Consider the following 21,340-nt stretch of genomic DNA (forward strand, 5'->3'; position numbering starts at 1 on the left):
ATATAATTACCTTTTGCATTTAATAAATGCAGAGCTTCTTTTGCCCCTGAAACACTGTCTACTGCTTTCTTCATTTCACATTCCCTCAATAAGTCCAGTATCATAACCAGGGATCTGGAGGTGATTTGAACCACCTAAAAATCAGCAAATTACTGATTGCACATCAGAATCTCTACAGTACCACTCTTCTCACTGTAGCACATGGGATTCTCCCTTGACCCCCAGCCCCCCTTCCCCCTCACCCCCCAAAAAAAATCACAGGACTTCAAATTGATTGACTTTCTGCGTCAGCATTGTCCTTTGGCAGTCTGGAAGCAAGATTTGCTCAATTTTGGATTTATCAACCATTTCCACCACAGATGCTCTTTCAGATGCTCGAGAAGCAGAATAAATGCAACTTCAGATATTTCTGTCTCACAGTAATAGTCTTCTACTTTCATTATCTCTTAAACTTTAAAAAGTTTAGAATAATCATCAAAGCTGAGTTTTAGTCCTAGGCCCTCCAGTTCAAGACTGTAGTTTTCCTCTGCCTTGAATTGATCTTTTCATTTAAAGGTATTTCTTGCTTTGCAAAGTGCTTCTGTTTTGATTTTTTTCTGCTTCCTTCATTATTTAAACGTAAATGTGAATTTAATTTACAAAAAATTCAGCTTATAGCCAATTACTTGAATTTACCTTCCGTAGGTGGAGAATGGAGACTGAAATACGAGCGTGCAACAAGAGAGATAGATTTCACCAAAAAGCGAATGCGTCAAGAATTTGATGATAAACTAGAGGTTGAATTACAGAATAAAAGGCAACTGGAGAGAAAAGTGAGAAGGCCATGTTTTTAACATTTTTTTTGTAGTATTATATAGTTAAATATTTGAACTGATGTGACCCTATGCCTTAGACACTACTGCTGGTTATTGTGGTCTAGAGAAACAAAAGCTTTAATTCACCAGAGCTACTGCTAGGCAAACTCTTAAAAATCTGTCTTGCAGGATACTGCTTTTCAAATTTTACCACTATTTGATGCAATGGATCAAGTGTAGTCTTGGCCATTAAAAGCCAACTAGAGTAAAGAAAGGAGGGCATGATACAGTTGACAATAATGTAGATGAGCAAGGGTTAAAAGCCAAGACCTCAGACTTGCTCATATCCCTGCAGGTTGCAGATTTACAAGCCGACAATGAAGAAATGCAACGCAGTGTTCAGCAGTTGAAGAAAAAATCTCAGCGTCTAACAGCAGAATTGCAAGACACCAAGCTGCACCTTGAAGGACAACAAGGCCGTAATCATGAATTGGAGAAGAAACAGAGAAAGTGAGTCAATTCCTACGATATAAAAACTGGAGAATATCATCTCCATATTAAAACTGAGTTGTGAATGTGCATAGACTGATTTACAGATATTAAGATTGTATAAAACATTGGATTTTGGCTTATGTGCTTAAAATGAAAAAGAAATCATTCATTTGCCATGTTTGTTTTGCTAAACTTCTCTCGATATATATTCTGCTTTCTGTATCCATGTCCTTGATGGGAATAAACACAGACATCTGCAGAACAATCCTCTATCAAAATTCCTCTCTCACCTCAAAGACAAAATTCAAGAGGCCCCAAATCCTTTAGTTATTTCCAGAATAAATTTTGTTACCTTTCTTCTGCCACAATTGCGTTGCTTAGGAGTTGCAAGTCCATGCTGCAGTTGGTGCAGTTTGAAACAGCTGGAAGAAGTCACCTCTGCCTTACAATTGCTGAATTGTCTGAGAACAGTAACATTTCCTGACATTCAAGTTCACTGTCTCAGATTTCTCAACTTAATTCACTAAAATTTTTGAAACTTGAACAAAATCGCAGGTAAGAACCACGCGTGAAAAATAGATTGGCTTTATTTTTGTATTTAAAATGACCCAGTTAATAGTGTCAAAGTGTTGCTCCTATGAAATTTCAACTTTTGATAATCCTGCATACATTGGGCTATACAACCACATTGTAGATTTGCGAAACAGTGAAGTAACCTTTGTGTTGTGAGAACATGATTCAAAAGAAACAAAGTGGTGACTATTATTTAATGATGCATTTATGAAATCCAAAGAAATTTGAGTCATCAGATTTGTTTTTTTTTTATTACAGCCTCTTAAAAGGAGATTCTGTCTGTAAATTTTTCCCTTTGCCAACACACAGACATGCATCAACACATGCTTCAAAATAGTGTCCACTCGGCTAAACTACCAAATTATATTAGAAGAAAATAGATATTCCTAGCATGTTATTCATATGATCCAGGTGGATCACTTTGTAACCGTAAGCAAGTCAGAATTGTGCTTTTTGTTGCCATAATCTCTTTAAACATTTGTGCTCCAGATTTGACAGTGAGTTGTCACAGGCACAGGATGAAGCTCAGAGAGAGAAGATCCATAAGGAGAAACTAAGCAGAGAAAGAGATGGATTTATAGCAGAGATATTCAGCTTAAAACAACAACTGGATGTATGTATTACCATAATTATAATAAAAAGTAAATTCAATAGTTTGCGAGATTTGAGCAATGGCTATAAATAATACTGTATGAATTCGTGATATGTGACATCTGTTATCATGAATTATTCTGTCTATTTGTTAGGGTTTACAAAAAAACCTTTGTCACTTTTACTTTTTGTTAAGTTAATAGCCTGAATTTTGTAGCCAGTAAAAACTTGTGTGCTTGCTACTGAATTTTTAAGAAAGGAAGCCTTGCTGAGAAATGTACAGTCGCTATGACAAGAATTTTAACTCCGTTGGAATGCAGTTGATTGCAGTGTGGTTTAATGGAGATTTCCAGCATACAGTTGGAGTGGTGTCATCAAAATATTTAAACAGCCGATCACATTTAAAATTCTCAAAACCAATCAGCAAGTCAAAAGTATTAATATATTTTAACTTAACATTGTAAGGAGCAAAATAGAAATTGGGACAAATACATATATTGAAGGTAGAAGCTGACATATCACGAAGAAAGCTCCAGCTCCTTTTATAAAGAGTAGGTTTAAAAATCTCATAATTAATTTACATATTTTTCAGGGCCGTATCTGTTATTTGTTATATCTGCTTCATGTTTGAATCTTTTCAGTCAAACTAACTCACCCACCACAGTACCAAAATTAGCCTTATCAAAATTACAAGTGAGATTCTATAGACTAATAAAGGCAAACTAATCCACCTTGTTCTTGACCTGTCTGCAGCAATTGGCGTAATTGATGAAATCAATGTCTAATGTCTCTCCATTTGTTATTCAGCTGGGTCACATTCTGTTTGTTTCTATTTAATCATAGCCATGGAATCAACCATCAATGATATGTCTTCCCTTTTATGCTCAGTTACTTTTTGATATCACCTAAGATCCTCTTTAGAAATATCATCCAGAAACAAAATGTTAGTTTCCATCTGTGGTGATGATACTGTCTTGCCTTAGCACCACCATTTCTCTTGGCAACTGGACTGTTGCTCGATTGCCAGACTGCTGGTCTGTCATCCAGAGCAGAAACATCCTCGAATTAAACATTATGAATTCTGGAGCCATTGTCTTTGAACCTGCCACAAACTCCACTACTTGGCAATTGTCGAAGGCTGAACAAGTTGGTTGTAACTTTACTTTGCTATGACCCCTAAAAGAAATATCTTTAAAAAGAAAAATGAATTTCCCTGTGACCAGCAGAGAATTGCATGACAAGACTTATGTTTTTAGACCTACTGTAATCAACAAGATAAAATCAATGTTCACTGCAAATTAGTTAGGCAACAAATACATTAAAGCTTTCTGTCTTACATTCATCCGGACGTTTCCAGAAAATCTTTAATAAGTTGCAACATCAAAGGTTTTTGCAGAAAATAAAAGTTCATGGTATAGGGGGAAGAACTGCTGTGGATAGAAGATTAGCTGGCTAACAAAAGGCGGATTGTATGCATAAATGTGTCTTTTTTTCAGATTAGCACGATCCAACGAGTGGTGTGCTACAGGCATCATTGCTGGAGCCTCAGCTGTTTATGACTCATAAATCAGTTAGATGAAGGGACAGAAGATATGGTTGCCAAATTTGCTGGCAGCAGAAAGATAGCAAAGAAAGTAAACTGTGAAGAGGACAACAGAAGGTTACACAAAAGGTTACACAAAGGAATCTGGATGTCCTCCTACATGACTCGCAGGTTTGCAGTTGCAGCAAGTAGTTAGGAGAGCCAAATGATTTTTATTCATTGCAAGGAGGCTTGAGTACAAAGGACGATGATCACTAGTATAGAGGGATTGTCTTATGAGCAAAGATTAAACAGGTTGAGACTTTACCCAGTGATTTCAGAAGAATGAGAGGTGATCTCATTGAAACATATAGAATCGTTGAGGGGTTTGACAGGGTAAATGATGAGAGAATGTTTCCCCTCATGGGAGAGTCTAGGACAGAAGGGCGTAGTCTCAATAAAATGGTGCCAATTTAATTTTGAGATGAGGAGGAATTTCTTTTCTCTCATAGTTGAGTGTCTTTGGAACTCCTTGACACAGAGAGCCGTGGGGACAGGGTACTGGTGTATTTTTAAGGCTGAGATGGATAAATTCATGATCAGCAGGAGGATCGAGGGTTACGCGGAAAATGCAGGAAAATGGACGTGAGGAATTGAATAGCAAAGCAGGCTTGAGGGGCTGAGTGATCGTCCCCTGTTCGTATTTCTTATGGTTATAAATCAGGAAGCACTGTTTAAAACAGTGTGAGGTTAAGTTTTTTTTGTCTCAGAGGGTCTTGAGCCTGGCACTTAAATTTCAGTGTTTCTATTTCATAGTAGCTAAAAGACATGGGTTTCACTTGGGGTAGATTTCAGAATGATTACCATTCCCTATTCCAGGACATTCTTCTTTAGTTTAAATTAAAAGGACTGTTTAAACTATAATCATCTTACACAGTCTATCTTTTATAACATTTGTCATATTTGATCCAGAAATTAGCTTCCAACCATATATTTGCTATTTCTAAAGCTGCCTATTTTCATCACGCAAATGAGCTTCTGCCTCTGCTCTTCTGGAACTCTGATCCACATCTTTTTCACCTGTAGATGTGACTGTTCTAACGCATGCCCGAATGGCCTTCTAAATTCCACCTTTCGTAAAGGTTGAAATCGCCCAACTTCTGCCAATCACATCTTAAATCACAGTAAATCCAATTCACTCATTACTTCTGTAATTTGCAGAGATACATAGGCTCCCATTTAAACAATTCCTCAGTGTTAAAGTTCACATCCTTGTGAATCCTCCTCCATGGCCTTGCCCCTCCTGATTTCCAAAACCTTCTCTAGGCCTACAACCCTCCGAGATATTTCCTCCTCTAATTCTGGCCCCCTGATTTTCACCTTTCCACCACCATTGGCTGTTCCTTCGGCTGCTGGGGCCATCAGCTCTAGAATTCGCTCATAAACCTCTCAGCCTCTCTATCTTTCCTTTCATAAGATGTTCCTTAAAACCTGTTTCTTTGACTAGGGTTTTGGTCATCTACACTAGTATCATCTTCAGTTTTTCTGTGTCATGTTTTGGTTTATGCCTCTGTGAAGCACCCTGGGATTTTTAATTATGATAAAGGCAGAATATAAATACGAGTTGTTTTTGTTCAGTTGTTTATTACTCAGTTTGCAATGAAAAGTTACACATCACCGCACAACATAACGTATGAGCAGTGAAATCCGGACAGGAAATGTAATGTCCTTGGCAAATTAATTGATTTTGCCGATTACTTGCTCTGCAAGGATCTGTAAGATAGTCTGTGTCAGAGCAGTAAAGGGAAAATGGCACTTTCATTGCTCTAAGCTTGCACTATATCCTGAAGTTGTAGTCGGATTAAATCGAGTAATGACAGTGAGCATCAAAAGCCCTGCAAATTTGTGTATTGATACATTTGATCTGCTAATAAGATTTGAACATCTGATAAACGAAGTGCCACAACACTTTTGATCTTGAAAACTAGCAGATAAGATGTTTTTATTACCTTATTTTGTTCAGCAAATTTGATGGTCCCTCATCTCTGGTATCATTCTAGTGGATCTCTGAACACTTTCCAAAGTTTTGACATCCTTCCTAAAGGGTCATGCCCAATATTGGACACAAAAGTCTGGCTAAGGCCACTACTGAAATTTGTTTTATGTTCAGAACACAGCTTGAAATTAGGTTTCTTTCCAATTCTCCAAAAGTATGTTTCAAGAAGGGAAGTTCAGCATTTGAATTTGTAGTCATAGATTCATGTAGCATGGAACCAGACTCTTCGACCCAACTCGTCCATACTGAACTAGTCCCATTTGCTTGCATTTGGCTTATATCCCTGTAAATCTTTCCTGTCCACGTGCCTGTTCAAATGTTTTTTTTAAAATGTTGTAATTGAATTCTGCTCTACCACTCTCTTTGGTAGCTCATTTCATATATGCACTACCCTCTGTTACATTTGAAAACAATCCATTTGACAATCAGTACATTCACGCGTATAAGTCATCAATGCTTACAAGCAGTACATTCCATGAATATTAATTTTGCTGCCAAAGCAGTTTCCTTTTAGTGACTTGTTTTCTGTGTTCAGACTTTTACAAAATACAATGATTCTTCATCAGAAGATTCTAGGATCCATGTTCTTCCTCATCTTCTATGCCCCGCAGTGCTTTTCAGAAAAGATGAGATTTGTCAAAATCTATTATAGCACTTCATTGTGATTTCAAAGTCAAATGTAAATTTAACTTTTATGAACTGTGGAATGACTCGATTCTGTCCTTTTGGTTTTTATTAAATAAAGCCCTCTTTCTGTAAAATAGAGTTAACTGTTAGATTCTAAATTCCATTTGCTACATTATTTACTTTGTGGTTATATTGATATTTGTATTATCTGTTAGATTATAACCTCATAAAACAATACCTGTAAACATATGTGCTACAGTGAACTGCTGAGGTTTTTTGTCCCCATTTTGTTATTAGGACAAGGAATCTGAAATCATCACCATCACTCAAAAGGCAGAGCGTCTGGATGCAGAACTGCAGGATCTCTCCTCTCAAGAATCTAAAGACGAAGCTTCACTAGCAAAAGTGAAGAAGCAGGTGCGTGAATTAGAGGCCAAAGTCAAGGACCAGGAAGAGGAGTTAGATGAACAAGCTGGGACTATTCAGGTGCTTGAGCAGGTACAATCATTTCTCTTTTTAAGAAGGTTTTGGAATGTATCTGGAAACATAATTCTAATTTATGCAGTTTTAGAATTGTATCCTTGGAGGAAATGATCTGTACCTTCAAACCACAGATGAAGTTTTGACCAAAGATCTTTGAATTAAAATTTTCAACTTCAGCTGTACCACTTTATTTCGTATATAAAGTTACCACTCAATACTGTTGAATATTGTGTGAATCTGTTACAGGCTGTATGTTTTGCGACAGGTTTCAAAGCAGTGTGGCAGAGGAATTAGGGAAATAAATGACTAATCTGTTTGGCTGGTATTTATGTTTGGAAACAGGAAAGAGAGAAATACACATATATTGAGGGGACATGTCACCTTGCTCCTTCCCAGTTTCCTAAAAATGGTACGTTTAAATGCCAGAAGGAACCTTTTTGTCCTTAATGTACAACATTTTATAATTTTATGAAAAACTCTAGTTATTGGATACTCCTTTCAGACTTGAGTACTACATATTGAAATTTCCCAGATGAGAAACTTCTGCTGATAACCTGATTGTTTTGAAGTTTCTTATGAACATATGTTTTTAAAAAAAAGCAATGGACCAGTAGGTTTATTAATCCAGTGCAATCCTGCTTGATGTAGTTTGCATACACTGCCACCTCCATCTACTGTCATTCTTCCGGGAGAGTCAAAAGAGGAAGGAAGAAGACTAATTCTCAGAAAAGAACCTGACGTTTCACTCCAGTCGCAAAAATTTGACAGACAAGCTCTAGTTGGCCAGTGTAACTCAGTAAGAATGTTCACTGTTACGCAGCTACCAACTGTACATTGCAAATTTTGCCACTGACAGGTATTAATCCATTCCCTTTAGATTGCATGTATTCCATCTACACCAGTTCTATATGCTGACAGTTTACACTATAGGCTCTCTGCAAAAATAACCATGCCTAACATCTAAGCTAGTCTTGAGTTTTTTGTAGCTTGTACAACTTCTTTCCCCAGTCCTTAGTAGTCTGTCTGTTTGGAACATTTCTCATCCTTTCATTATTTTAGAACTTATTTCTACTTTTGCTATAATCACTGTAAGGAACAAAACATTTTGAGAGATAGGGAAGCAGCGACATAGTAGTGATGTCACTGGACTAAATGCAATACCCCAGGCTGATGTTGAGGGGGCATGGGCTTAAATCCCATCGTGGCTGCTGGTAACATTTGAATACTAAGTGGGAACTTGTTAACAATGTAAGCTTATACTTTGCATATATGCACTGTGTAAGATAAACTGGTCAATATTCCTTTTTAGTCTCAGGAGTAGAGTTCCCATGGTTGATGGCTATCCATGAGCCTTTGTGTCATTATTGCGCATGTGCAAGATCAGGTTTGGCTATGAAAGCAGTATAATTAGTTCTCCTTGTATTGCTCACTTCTTCAGGTCGCAGTTAGACAAGGTGCCAGAAGTTAATACCGTGCATGAAAGGAGAACATTTTCCAAAATAAAACATTGTTTCGGTGAAGGTGTTTTTGGTAAACTAGTTGGGAAAGCAATTCAGTATTCCTGGAGCATAATGTTTTTGTCCAAATTTAGGCCAAGCTTCGATTGGAAATGGAAATGGAAAGGCACAGACAAACTCAAGTCAAGGAGATTGAAAGTAAAGAGGAGGAGGTGGAAGAAATTAGACAGTCTTGTCAGAAAAAGGTAAGTTTTCTTCCTGTAATACCTAGTAACATGGAAATATTTATTTTATATGAATAGTGTTTGAAAATTGAATTTTAGGCTATGTAAGTTGCACTTTTGTAGCTGTCTAGTTACATCTGCTCATTCAGAATTCCAATGTATTTGTGTTGAATAACATGAAAATACAGAAAGTTAAAAGTAAGGTCACGATACATAGCAGTTACCTTTTTTATATTCACTATTAATATGATATAAAATTACTAACGCAACTAGAAATCCCACTTTAGAATATTTACATTTATCTGTGGAGAGAAAACATTTATTATAACGTTAAAAAAGGGAGATTTTTGTTGCATCACATTGAGAGGAGTTCGAACCTCTCTGATAATTAAAACGAAACACAAGCTCCCAATCTGTTATGGTGGATCAGAGGTTTCCTTCTAATAATTAAACTGAAACACCCAGAGAAGCTTGCCTCACCTTTATAATCTGTTAAAAAGAATGAATAAATGAAAGAAAATCTCTGATATTCACTTTATAAGTAACAAGTAACAATTTATTTATTTAACCCTAACCATGAACAAATTAGTTACTAACAAACTGAACAATTCCCCCTTAACTACTAACTGTTCCCTAACTAATAAATTCTACTGGTAAGCTATTCCAATAAACACAAATCCCACTCGTATAAACCCAAGTAATAAACAAAAAATTTAATCTTAGTCTCTCAGTCTCCACACCGTTCTTCTGCCGTTCTCCAGCCATAAATGCCTTTTTTCCGCTGATCCTGCTGTCAGGGAATCTTTCCAGAAAAGTCAAAGGATTGCGATTGGGATACACAACCGACTCTGATGCATTGTTTGCAACATAAATGCTGAAATGTTGTAAGGCCATTACCAAACTCAATAACTCTTTTTCAATGGTTGAATTTTTTTTCTGATAGATACAGTTTTTTGAAAAATAACCTTCTTCAATTTGACAATCATCCTCCTGCAACACATTGTGTCAATGGCTACTTTAAAGGGTTTCAAGAAATTTGGCATGGCTAAAACTGGTGTGGTGGTTAGCACTGCTTCTAAATTCTCAAATGCTTCCTGGCATTGTTCTGTCCACCGAAATTTCATGTTTTTTTTAACAAATCTATCAATGGTGTCACTACGCCACTCCCACTCAAGTTTGACACAAATTTCCTGTAAAATCCGCTCAGTTCTTAAAATCGCAGCACTTCCTTCTTCAAGGAATGTCTTGGAAATTCCTCTGCTTGTAAGCATAATTCAAACAGTTCCCTTTCCTGTTCAAGCTGCTTTATCTGCAATTGAATTCTATGATTTCCAAAAATTCTGATGCTCTTTCCAGCAAATTTCAATGTCGAGCTAATGCTGTAATTACCTCTTCTTTTCTCTCAGGCAAAGGCAACCCCAACTCCAGCTGTCTGCCAATTCCAGCAGCTTTCCTTGATCACCTTTTGTAAAACCGCCATAGTCTCTTCTTTCACCCCTCGTTAACTCTTAGTGACTGAAAGAACCATTACCTCACTTTTGATTTAACCAAGAACAAGCAACTGAAGTTAAACAGATTTTCCACTTCTCATCTAAGTTTTATGTAAAGGTCTAGGACGCTTGTCCCAAGTCTGTTTAAATCTACTGGGACATTTCATACCCTAAATCTGTCCAAATCCCGGACCCCAACTGGGCAATTCCAGACCTAAGCCTCCAATCTGTTATAAAGCGGATGTTGCCCTCCCTTTGAGATCTAAAACCAAAACACCCAAAGAGGGTGTTAATCTGTTAAAAAGGAATGTGAAAACTGCTGTAACCTGCCTTTTAGAAATTTCTAGTGATTAAATAAAATAAATCCATGACACTCACTTTACAATCAGCAAGTAACAATTTATTTATCTAACTTTAACAATGAACAAATTAACTAAACTATTAACAAACCTAATAAACCCCTTCTAACTACTAACTGTTCTGGATAAACCAAGATTCTAATGGTATGCAGGTCCAATAAATACAAGTCCCATTTACGTAAAGTAAATAAAAATAGAATTTAGTATCTCAAAATTAAAGCTAGGTTGTGTGTCTTCCTGAATGTTCTATGCCTTCGCTGTTGAATCTTCTGTCAGGAACACCCTCTCTGTTGATTCTTCTATCAGGAATATTAACTAGTTGTGGTGTTGGTACCTTTGATTTAGATGGTGCTTTCTCTAAGACTTAAAGAAGTTTGTGAGAGTCAGCAATTCTCTCTTGAGAGCTGTTAACTCTGGCAGAAGGCAATTAATTCTCCTGTCATTGTCCAACTGCCCTCTTATTGCCTTGATGACATTTTGATTTCTTACAATAGGATTAGTCCGATATTGTCAAAACCATGAGATTTAAATATAATTGGTTTTTGGTATTTAAGTGCCTGATTCAATTTGGCTAATTTCAGAACTTGTTGTCTGGGTAACATAACAAAACAGCTTGGCCTGCTAACTGTACGCCTTTTGATACAAATGTTTCAATTTGGGTGCTCTCTGTATACTTGCAAACCTTCAAGCTGCTCACAGACATCCTTTTTAAATCTCTAAGCATAGAAAAAGCGCATCATCTTTTGAAGGAACCATGCACTGCTTTTCCCCCCCAGCATTTTACAAACACCAAATTCTAATGTTCTGCCTCCCAATCCACAGATACTCTACTCAACTTTGCAACATTAAAAAAAATGAATAGTTGGTCATTTGTCAATATATGGCACCTTGCAATATTGACAAAAGTTTTGGTAAATGGAATTTACTTCTTCACATCTTCCTCAATGTTGGGGGACAATCTGCAAATTATTATTTAAGATGGGTGTTAGGTGAATTATGATCCATGGAATATTTTAATTTATCCACCTTTCAGATTTTTGGGCTGATCCAAGATACACACCTTCCCAGTGTCCTCTTCACTGTACAGATATTTTAAAGTTTGGATCACTATCACCTGTTCCTTAGACTTTCTGGGTAAAATTCATAGTACTGTTGGATAGTAAGAAAGAAAGAAGCGCCATCGTTAAAGGGTATAATGCTTTTCCAAGATTTGAAGGTCAATAATGAAATATTTTTTTCTGAAGGCTGTCATAAACAACTCTTTTGGGTAAGACAGCAAATTGCTTTTACTTGCCATCTGTGACAGACATTATAGTTATCATAAGAATATAAGACATGGGAACAAAAGCGGCAGTTCAGCCCATTGAGTCTGCTCTAACATTCAATGAAATTGTGGCTGATCTGATAATCCTGAACTCCACTTTCCTACTTTATGTCCATAATCTTTGATTCCCTACTGTTTAAAAATCTGACTATCTCAGCCATGAATACACATGACCCAAACTCAACAGCCCTCTGTAATAAAAACAATTCCGTGGATTCACTACCTCGTGAGAAGAAATTCTTCCACATATCTGCTTTAAATGGGCGAACCTTTACTCTGAAATTGTGCCTTCTGGTTCTAGATTATCCCACAAGGGGAAACAAGCTGTCTGCGTCTACCCTGTCAAGCTCCCTAAGAATCTTGTGTGTTGCAATAAGATCGCCTGTCATTCTTCTCAACGCCAATAAGTACAGATCCAAGTTGCGCAACCTGTCTTCACAAGCAGGTCTCTCCATACTTAGAATCAACCCTCCCTAGTCTGACTCTAATGCCAGCATAACTCTACTGAGATATGTAAACCAAAACTGTCCATAGTGAACAATTTGGTTTATTCAGGGATACAGAAGGTAGTGCTGAAGGAGCCTCAGACCTTGAGCTTGACTAGCCGGTTTGAGATATTTGCTCCCTGTGTGGATGAGAACAGGGGCTGTCGGAAGGATGAGCAAAAAATGTTCATAGCGTTATGGTACAAGGAGCCATTCAAAAGGGGGGAAGAAAAGAGAAATGTCGTAATTGGGGATAGTATAGTCAGTGGAATAAACACTGTTTTCTGTGGCCAGGATTGAGATTCCAGAAGGCTATGTTGCCTGCCTGCTGGCTGTTCAGGATATCTCATCTGGGCTGCAGAGGAAATTTGAGTGGGAGGGGAAAGACCCAGTTGTCCATGTAGATACCAATGCGTAAGGTAGAAAGAGGAAATAGGTTCTGGAATAGGAACAGCTAGGATCTATTTAAAAAGCAGAACCAGAAAGATGGTAACCTCCACATTAATATCTGAGCCATGAACTAATTGACACAGGGTCTACAAGATTAAAGAGGTAAACGCGTGGCTCAAAGATAAGTGTGGGTCAAAAAGGGTTACGTTCACCAGACCTTGGCATCAGTACACAGGAAAGAGGGAGCTATTCGAATAGGATGGTACCACTTGAATCATGCTGGGGCCGAAGTCCTGGTGAATCTCTTGTAAGAACTAGGGCTGTAGACTGCACTTTAAATGAAATAGTTAGTGGGGGGGGTGGGGGGGTGGGAGCCAGCTGCATTGAAAATTGACAAATCAAAGGGAAAGGAGAAGGTAAGATTGCACGTTACCAGTAGATAAAAGGAAGGAACAGAATGTGTGAGTGTTAGTGTTATTGAACCAAGGAACCATAAAAGTGTGGGGAAACTCAATCAATAATTGAACAAACTTAAGGGCTTTGTATTGTAATGCATGAAACATTCAGCATAAAGCAGATGAACTGATGGCACAAATTGAGGTCACAAGGATTTTAAACTAGTTGAAGTGGGGGGAGGTTTATCAGAAGTTATTTGAAGCTTCCAGAACAACTGATAGGACAGAGAGTATGGAAATGCTGAAGAACCTAACTTCAGGCACAGCAGTTAAGGGAACAGCTATGAGAAGGGGCGTAGTCAATGCAGGACTATGGGTGCTGTATGTAAATAGAGTTGTACAGCGTGGAAACAGTCCCTTCGGTCCAACTTGCTTACACTGACCAGACATCCCACACTGATCTAGTCCCATTTGCTAGTATTTGGCCCATATCCCTCTTAAACCCTTCCTATTCATATACCCATCCAGATGCCTTTTAAATGTTGTAATTGTACCTGCTTCCACCGCCTCCTCTGGCAGCTCATTCCATACAAGCTCCACCCTCTGTGTGAAAAAGTTGCCCCTCTAGTTCCTTTTAAATCTTTCCCCTTTCACCTTAAACCTATGCCCTTTAGTTTTGGATTCCCCTACCCTGGGATAAAGACCTTAGCTATTCACTCTATCCATGCTCTTCATGATTTTATAAACCTCTCTAAGGTCACCCCTTGGCCTCTGACACTCCAGGGGCAAAAAGCCCCAGGCTATTCAACCTCTAGTGATTGAAGAGTTGCAGGTTGGTGTGGAACAGCGTTATACCCAGCTGCTCACATGCATTGATCACTACCTGATCGGTTGTTAATCCAGATGGGATGACTATGAAATCAACTTCACTCTTCTAGGCACTCGATGCTTCTCCCTCAAACGAAACAAGGTAAATGGGTTTGTACTGCAGATTGAAATTGGCAGGCACGATCAGGACTGGGAACTAAATGTTCAAGGATATGTGTCCTATCAAAATAGCAGGCAGATGGGCAGCGGGTGTGGAATTGCCTTCATAATAAGAACTAAAATTAAATCAATAGCAGGAAGTGATGTAGGGATGGAAGGCATAGAATCTGTGTGGGTAGAGTTGAGGAACCGCAAAGGAAAACAGACCCTTTTGGGAGTTATGTACAGGCCTCTTCGAAATAGTCAGAATGTGGGGCAGGAAATAGTACCTTTCTTAAATGAACTCTCTATTACAATAATCATGGTGAATGTCAATCTGCAGGTGGACTGGGAAAATCACAATGGTAGTAGATCCCAAGAAAAGGGATTTGTGGGTGTGGAATGATTTTTTTTTTTGGAACAGCCTGTGGTAGAGCTCACAGTGGAACAGGCAGTATTGGATTTAGTGATGTGTGATGGGGGTCACGTTACCTTACATAATGATTTGATTAGAAAACTTAAGGTGTTGGAACCCCAGCCATAATATTACAGAATTCACACTGCAGTTTGAGAGGGAGAAACTTGAATCGGATGTAGTGATATTGCAATTGACTAAAGGTGACTACATAGACATGAGGGAGGAGCTGGCCAGAGTTTATTGTCAGGGGACCTAACAGGGAAGATGGTGAAGCAGCAATGGCTAGGGTTTCTGCGGGTAATCCAGGAGGCACAGCAGTAAATCATGCCTAGGATTATGAACTATTCTAAGGGGAGGACGAGGCAACCATGGCTGATAAAAGGACATCAGAGACAGCATAAAAGCAAAAGAGAAAGCATAGACTGTGATGAAGATTAATGGGAAGACAGTGGATTAGATAGCCTTTATAAACTAGCAGAGGACAACTAAAAAGCAATAAGTGGAGGGAGAAGATGGGGAAGATGGGTAAGATAGGTAGTAATAACAATGAAGGTTGTAAGAGGTTTTTAGATATGCAGAAGGTAAGGGAGAGGCAAGAGTGGACATTAGACCATTGGAAAATGAGGCTGGAGAAGCAGTAATGAGAAACAAGGAAATGGTGGAGAAGCTGAATAGGTACTTTGCATCAGTCTTCATAGTAGAAAACACCAGTAGCATAAAAGAACTTTGAGAGTCAGGAGACAGAAGTAGCTGTAGTGGCCATGATTAAGGAGAAGGTACTGGGGTAGCTGAAAGATCTGAAGGTGGGAAAATCACTCGGACCAGACAGACTACACCCCAGGGTTTTGAAGGAGATAGCTGAGGAGATTGTGGAGGCGTTGGCGATGATCTTTCAGGAATCACTGGAGTCAGGGAGAGTCCCAGAAGACTGGAAAATGGCCAATGTAACACCCCTGTTTAAGGTGGGATGGAGGTCGAAGGCTGGTTAGCCTGACCTTGGTCATTGATAAGATTTTAAAGTCCACTATTAAGGTTGAAATTGCGAGTACTTAAAAATGCATTGTAAAAATAGGGCTGAGTCAGCACGGCATTGTCAATGGGAAGTCATGCCTGACAAATCTGTGAGAATTCTTTGAGGAGGTAACAGCAATTTAGACAAAGGAGTGCCACTGAACATGATATATTTGGATTTCTATATATTTCTATATTTGGATTTCCCTACAATGTGGGAAAGTGTAATATTATGCACTTTGATAGGAAGGATAGAGGCATTTTCTAAATGGGAAAGGCTTCAGAAACCTGAAGCACAAAGTGACTTGGGAGTCCTAATTCAGTATTCTCTTAAGCGCAGCATGCAGGTTCATTTGGCACTTAGGAAGGCAAATGAAATGTTAGCACTCATTTTGAGTGGGCTAGAATACAAGAACAGGGATGTATTGCTGAGTCTGTAAAAGGCTTTGGTCAGACTGCATTTGGAATATTGTTAGTAGTTTTGGGTCCTGCATTTAAGAAAGAATGAGCTGCCCTTGGAGGGGTCCAGAGGAGGTTTATAACGATGATCCTTGTGATGAATGGCTTGTCATATGAAGACAAGTTGAAGACTCTGTGTCTGCACTCAATGAAGTTTAAAATGATGAGTTTCTCACTAAAACTTAGAGAACACTGAAAGGTCTGGATAGAGTGGTTTTGGAGAAGATATTTCCCCTAGTGTCAAAGAGATGTACAACACGAAAACAGACTCTCCAGTCCAACCCATGCATGCTGACCAGATGTCCTAAATTAATCTAGTCCCATTTGCCAGCATTTGGGGTGTCCGATAAACCTCAAGTCTTCCAATTCGTGTACCCTTCCAGATGCCTTTTAAATGTTGTAAGCCCCTCAATGTCTGACCCTCCAGGGAAAAAAGCTCCAGCCTATTCAGTGGTTGAAGAGGTTGGTGTAGAACACAACCACAGCCTGTACAGCCCCTCCCTATAGCTCAAACCGCCGTCCAGCCCCAACAACATCCTTGTAAATCTTTTCAGAACCCTTTTGTGTTTAACAACATCTTCCTTATAGCATAGAGACCAAAATTGAACACAGTATTCCACAACTGGCCTAACCAATGTCCTATATAGCTGCAACATGTCACTCCTATACTCCATGCACTGACCAATAAAGGCAAGCGTCCCAAATGCTGCCTTCACTATTCTGTTTATTTGTGACTCCACCTTCGAAGAACTATGAAGCTGCACCCTAAGGTCTCTTTGTTCAGCAACACTCCATAGGGCCCTACCAATAACTGTACAAGTCCTGCCCTGATTTCCCTTACCAAAGTGCAACACCTCACAGTTATCTAAAGTATACTGCATCTGCCACTCCCTGGCACATCTGATCAAGGTCCACTTGGACCCTGAAATAACCACCTTCACTATCCACTACACCACCAATTTTGATGTCATCTGCAAACTTACTAACCATTCCTCCGATATTCACATCCAAATCATTTACTTAAAATAACAAAAAGCAGTGAGCCCAACACTGATCCTTGTGGCACACCGCTGACCGCTGGTCACCGGTCTCCAGTCCAAAAAAAAAACCCTCTTCCACCACCCTCTGACTCCTGCCTTCAAGTCAATTTTGTATCCAAATGGCTAACTCTCCCTGGATTCCATGTAACCCTTACTAACCACCTTGTCGTGTGGAACCTTGTTTAATGCCTTGCTGACATCCATATAGAGAATGTCCACCATTGTGCCTTCATCAGTCTTCTTTGTCACTCCTTCAAAAACTTCAGTCAAGTTAGTTGGACACAATTTCCCACGCACAAAGCTATGTTGACCATCCCTAATCAGTCCTTGCTTTTCCAAGTAGATGTAAATCCTGTTCCTCAGAATCCCCTTCAATGACTTACTCACCACTGATGTCAGGATCACCTATTTATAGTTCTCTGGCTTTTCCTTACCACCTTTCTTAAATCAATGGCACCACATTAACCACCTCCAGTCTTCTAGCACCTTGCCAGTGGCTAGCAATGATACAAATATCTCAGCAAGGCGCCCAGCAATCGCTTCCCTCGCTTCCCACAAAGTTCTGGGATGCACTTTTATGAGTTTTAAGACGCATCACCTCCGTAATATGGACACTTCTCAAGATATCACTATTTATTTCTACAGGTTCTCTAGCTTCCTTATTAGGAGAGACTAGGAACCAAGGGCACAGCCTTAGAGTGCAGGGATGATCCTTTAGAACTGAGATGAGGAGGACTTTCTTTGGTCAGAGGGTGGTGAATCTGTGGAACTCATTGTTGCAGAAGGCTGTGGAGGCCAAGTCATTGAGCATTTTTAAGATGGAGAGAGATAGGTTCTTGTTTAGTAAGGGGATCAACGGTTATGGCGAGAAGGCAGGAGAATGAGTTTGGAAAACATCTGCGCCATTTGATCATAGCTGATAAGATTCATTGGCCAAATGGCCTAATTCTGCTCTTATATCTTATGGTCTTGGTGTGAACAGTTGTTAGTGTTAACCTAAGGTGAAATCAGACTATGTTTTTTTTTGTTGCAGTTTTAAATGAGAGCCACTGAATGCAATTTAGCATTTTTTTGGAATAACTGTGCAGCGTTATATCCCTAGGGTTGAGGAGTTCATAACTAGAGGACATAATTTTAAAGTGAAAAGAGAAAGATTTAAGAGAGACCTGAGGGGCAATTCTTTCACATGGAGGATGGTTCATATGTGAAGTGAACTGCCAGAGGAAGTGGTAGATGCAGGTATAGTTACAACATTTAAAAGACATTTATACAGGCACATGAATAGGAAAGTTTTAGAAGGATATGGGCCAAATGCAGGCAAATGGGACTACTTTAGTTTGGAAAACTTAGTCGGCATGGGCGAGTTGGACCGAAGCGTCTGTTTCCATGCTGTATGACTCTTTGCTAATGGAGGCTTTTGTGATATTTTGTTTTATTTTACAAAAATCTAACCAGTGTTCAGAACAAATTCTTCCTATGGTTTCTATTTCTATAGCAAGTCACGATACTTTTTAATTACTTTATAGCAGAAATACTTTATTTTGAATCTCCCTTTTATTTGCATAAAGTTCATTTTATCCCTTTGTTACTGTTAACAGATTTAGAAGAATTCTCAAAATGCTGCTTTTTGTGAACAACCGTTATTTAGCTTACGCATAAATTGAGAAAGCCTAATGATTTTCACAGCAGAGCGAGCTTGATTTATTGATTCTTTTCAGGAATTAGTTAATATTGGTTGACTAATTCTCTGACCTCCAGCAACTTCTCCCGTCACATTGCATTATCCAGTAAACCAGGCACAAGATCATTTGGCGATGAGATCCCCAAAGACTTTATGCATATTGCTTAGTGTTTGTTAGCTTAGTGTCAGCTCCTGGGCTTGCTAGTGGAGCACTTTATCAAGGGAAGCCATGGTCAATTAAGGGAGAGGAGAACAAGAGAGAAATGTTGAACTTTCCGATGTCATGGGTACTGCATTGTTGCTGTTGATACATAGCGATATCAATACAATATGCAGTCATTTGCAAAATTGAAAATTATTTTTACTCATTTGGTAACCTTTCTTAAATATGTATGTTTGTTGCAATAATGTAAACTTAGTTTGCTTTTATTTGATAGATAATCTGCCAAGATTGTTAGTTCATTGTGTTGATAAAAGCAGATGTGATTACTTTGAAGAGAACTGCGAAGGTGTATTAAAATACATAATTCTTTGCTTAAGAAGACATTGTTTTCAATGCTTTCTGTCTTGCACTCAGGCAGAGTGTATTCTCCATTGACACTGCTTCTACCAATCAGGGTTCACTTGCCAATCAATCAGTACTCTCTTGTGCAGTATAAATGCTGGTTATCCACATAAATTGATATCCTAATGAGTGCAAGAAGAAATGCTTTGACAAAATGCGTCTTTTTCCAGAAATACTCAGGTTCTGTATGGCCACATGACAATTATTTTTTAATGTAACTCTCTTTAAACATTCATAGCTATTCACTAGTTGTGGTGTGGTTCTTCATGGCCTTGATAGTGTGGGCAGTTTTAATCCATAATAATTGTTTGTATTTACATAGTACTTGTACTGAAGAGCATTCCAAGGTAGATGAAGTAGCAAGGGAGAAGTTAGTGGTGTTGCCATAAAGCTTACTCAGCGAGAGATTTTGAAACTTCTTCAAAATGAGGTAAGTTAAGGGAGAGAATTCCAAGACATAGGAGACACATGATGGAAAACTCTGGTATTGCTGGAGGTAGTTGTGATTCATCCAACCCTGGAACTTGGGCAAGCAGGCCTCCCACATGCAGGCATTGCGGGAAAATAGAACCTGTGTCATTAGCGTAGATATAGAAGTTGATTGTATATTTGTGGAGCTGTCACTGAGGGGCAATATTTAGATAAGGAGAAGAAGGAAATTAAGCACAGTGGTGACTATGGGGATGGTGCAGGGGAGGATAGAAAGAAACATTGCTGGAGAGGTGTCAGCTATTTTGAAATGGTAAGAGTGAAACCATGTGAGGGTTGGAGAGCCATGTAGGAGAATAGCATTGACAAATATGCCAAACCTTATGAGTGGTAAGAAGCATAATTTATTATTTGGACATTGAAAATCAACTGGACAACAATGCTTGCAAAACGTGCAGCAGTTAGCTCGCCATAGTCACTATGTGATACAAAATATATGCAATATTAATAAAACAAATGCTCAATTATGGAAAGTAGTTTTGAGACTTGAAACGATCAGCAACCAAGACTGATACACTTGTTGCCAGAAACAGGAGAGTAGCTTCAAATAGTTGCTGCAATCCAACTAAGGAAGCCTGCTGAATACACTTTGAAAAAGAGATGACAATCTGTCAACTGAAGTGTTCTTTTCCGATAATGCTTTTGTTTACTTGGGGGGGAAAAAAGGCTTTTCAAGAACAAGCTATCTTCCAGTCAGCGTTGAATATATTAGGAACCTCAGGAAGCGAAAAGGATCAACATGTCTCCATCTGTTCCCTCTGTGCTCTGTTGCTTTGCCTTTTACCTTTCACCAGCTATTTCTTTGAACAGAGCCCTGGACATTTATGGCCTTTGGCTCTTGATCATACCCCTGTCATTTCTTCTTTCATAACAGTAGTGTCCTATTCCTTATAATCTCCTGTTTCAACCTATGTATAAGTTGTAAGCCAAAGAAATTTTGATGTTGCTATGGCACCCCTCCTTGTCAAAACTGAACACTTCATCTGTTATTAACAGCTATGTCTATCACTCTCACCTCAATTGTTTTGCATAGAAACATAGAAGATAGGAGCAGGAAGAGGCCATTTGGCCCTTCGAGCCTGCTCCACTATTCTTTACAATCATGGCTGATCGTCCAACGCAGTAGCCTAATCCTGCTTTCTCTCCATTATCCTTGATCCCATTTGCCTCAAGTGCTATATCTAGTCACCTCTTGAATACATTCAGTGTTTTGGCATAACTACTTCCTGTGGTAATGAATTCCATGGGCTCACCACTGTTTGGGTGAATGTTTCCTCATCTCCATCCCAAATCGTCTACCCCAAATCCTCATACTGTGACCCCTGGGTCTGGACACACCTACCATCAGGAACATCCTCCCTGCACCTACCCAGTCCAGTCCTTTTAGAATTTTATAAGTCTCCGAGATCCTGCCTCATTCATCTGAACTCCAACAAAAACAATCCCAAC

At 38.9% G+C, this 21,340-nt stretch overlaps 1 protein-coding gene across 8 annotated transcripts in view; it reads left to right on the forward strand.

Annotated features, from left to right (window-relative positions):
• The window catches only part of myo18ab (myosin XVIIIA b), a 296,427-nt gene that overhangs the window by 211,677 nt on the left and 63,410 nt on the right, over window positions 1-21,340 (forward strand). For all 8 annotated transcript variants that reach the window (XM_048612570.1, XM_048612572.1, XM_048612571.1 and 5 more), the window contains 5 exons: window positions 685-812; window positions 1,150-1,304; window positions 2,349-2,472; window positions 6,953-7,153; window positions 8,730-8,840. In XM_048612570.1, coding sequence (XP_048468527.1) covers window positions 685-812; window positions 1,150-1,304; window positions 2,349-2,472; window positions 6,953-7,153; window positions 8,730-8,840 — 719 coding nt within the window. The remainder of the gene's footprint in view (window positions 1-684; window positions 813-1,149; window positions 1,305-2,348; window positions 2,473-6,952; window positions 7,154-8,729; window positions 8,841-21,340) is intronic.

This window comes from Rhincodon typus, chromosome 26 (genome assembly GCF_021869965.1).
Source record: "Rhincodon typus isolate 14 chromosome 26, sRhiTyp1.1, whole genome shotgun sequence".
Taxonomy (NCBI): Eukaryota; Metazoa; Chordata; class Chondrichthyes; order Orectolobiformes; family Rhincodontidae; genus Rhincodon; species Rhincodon typus.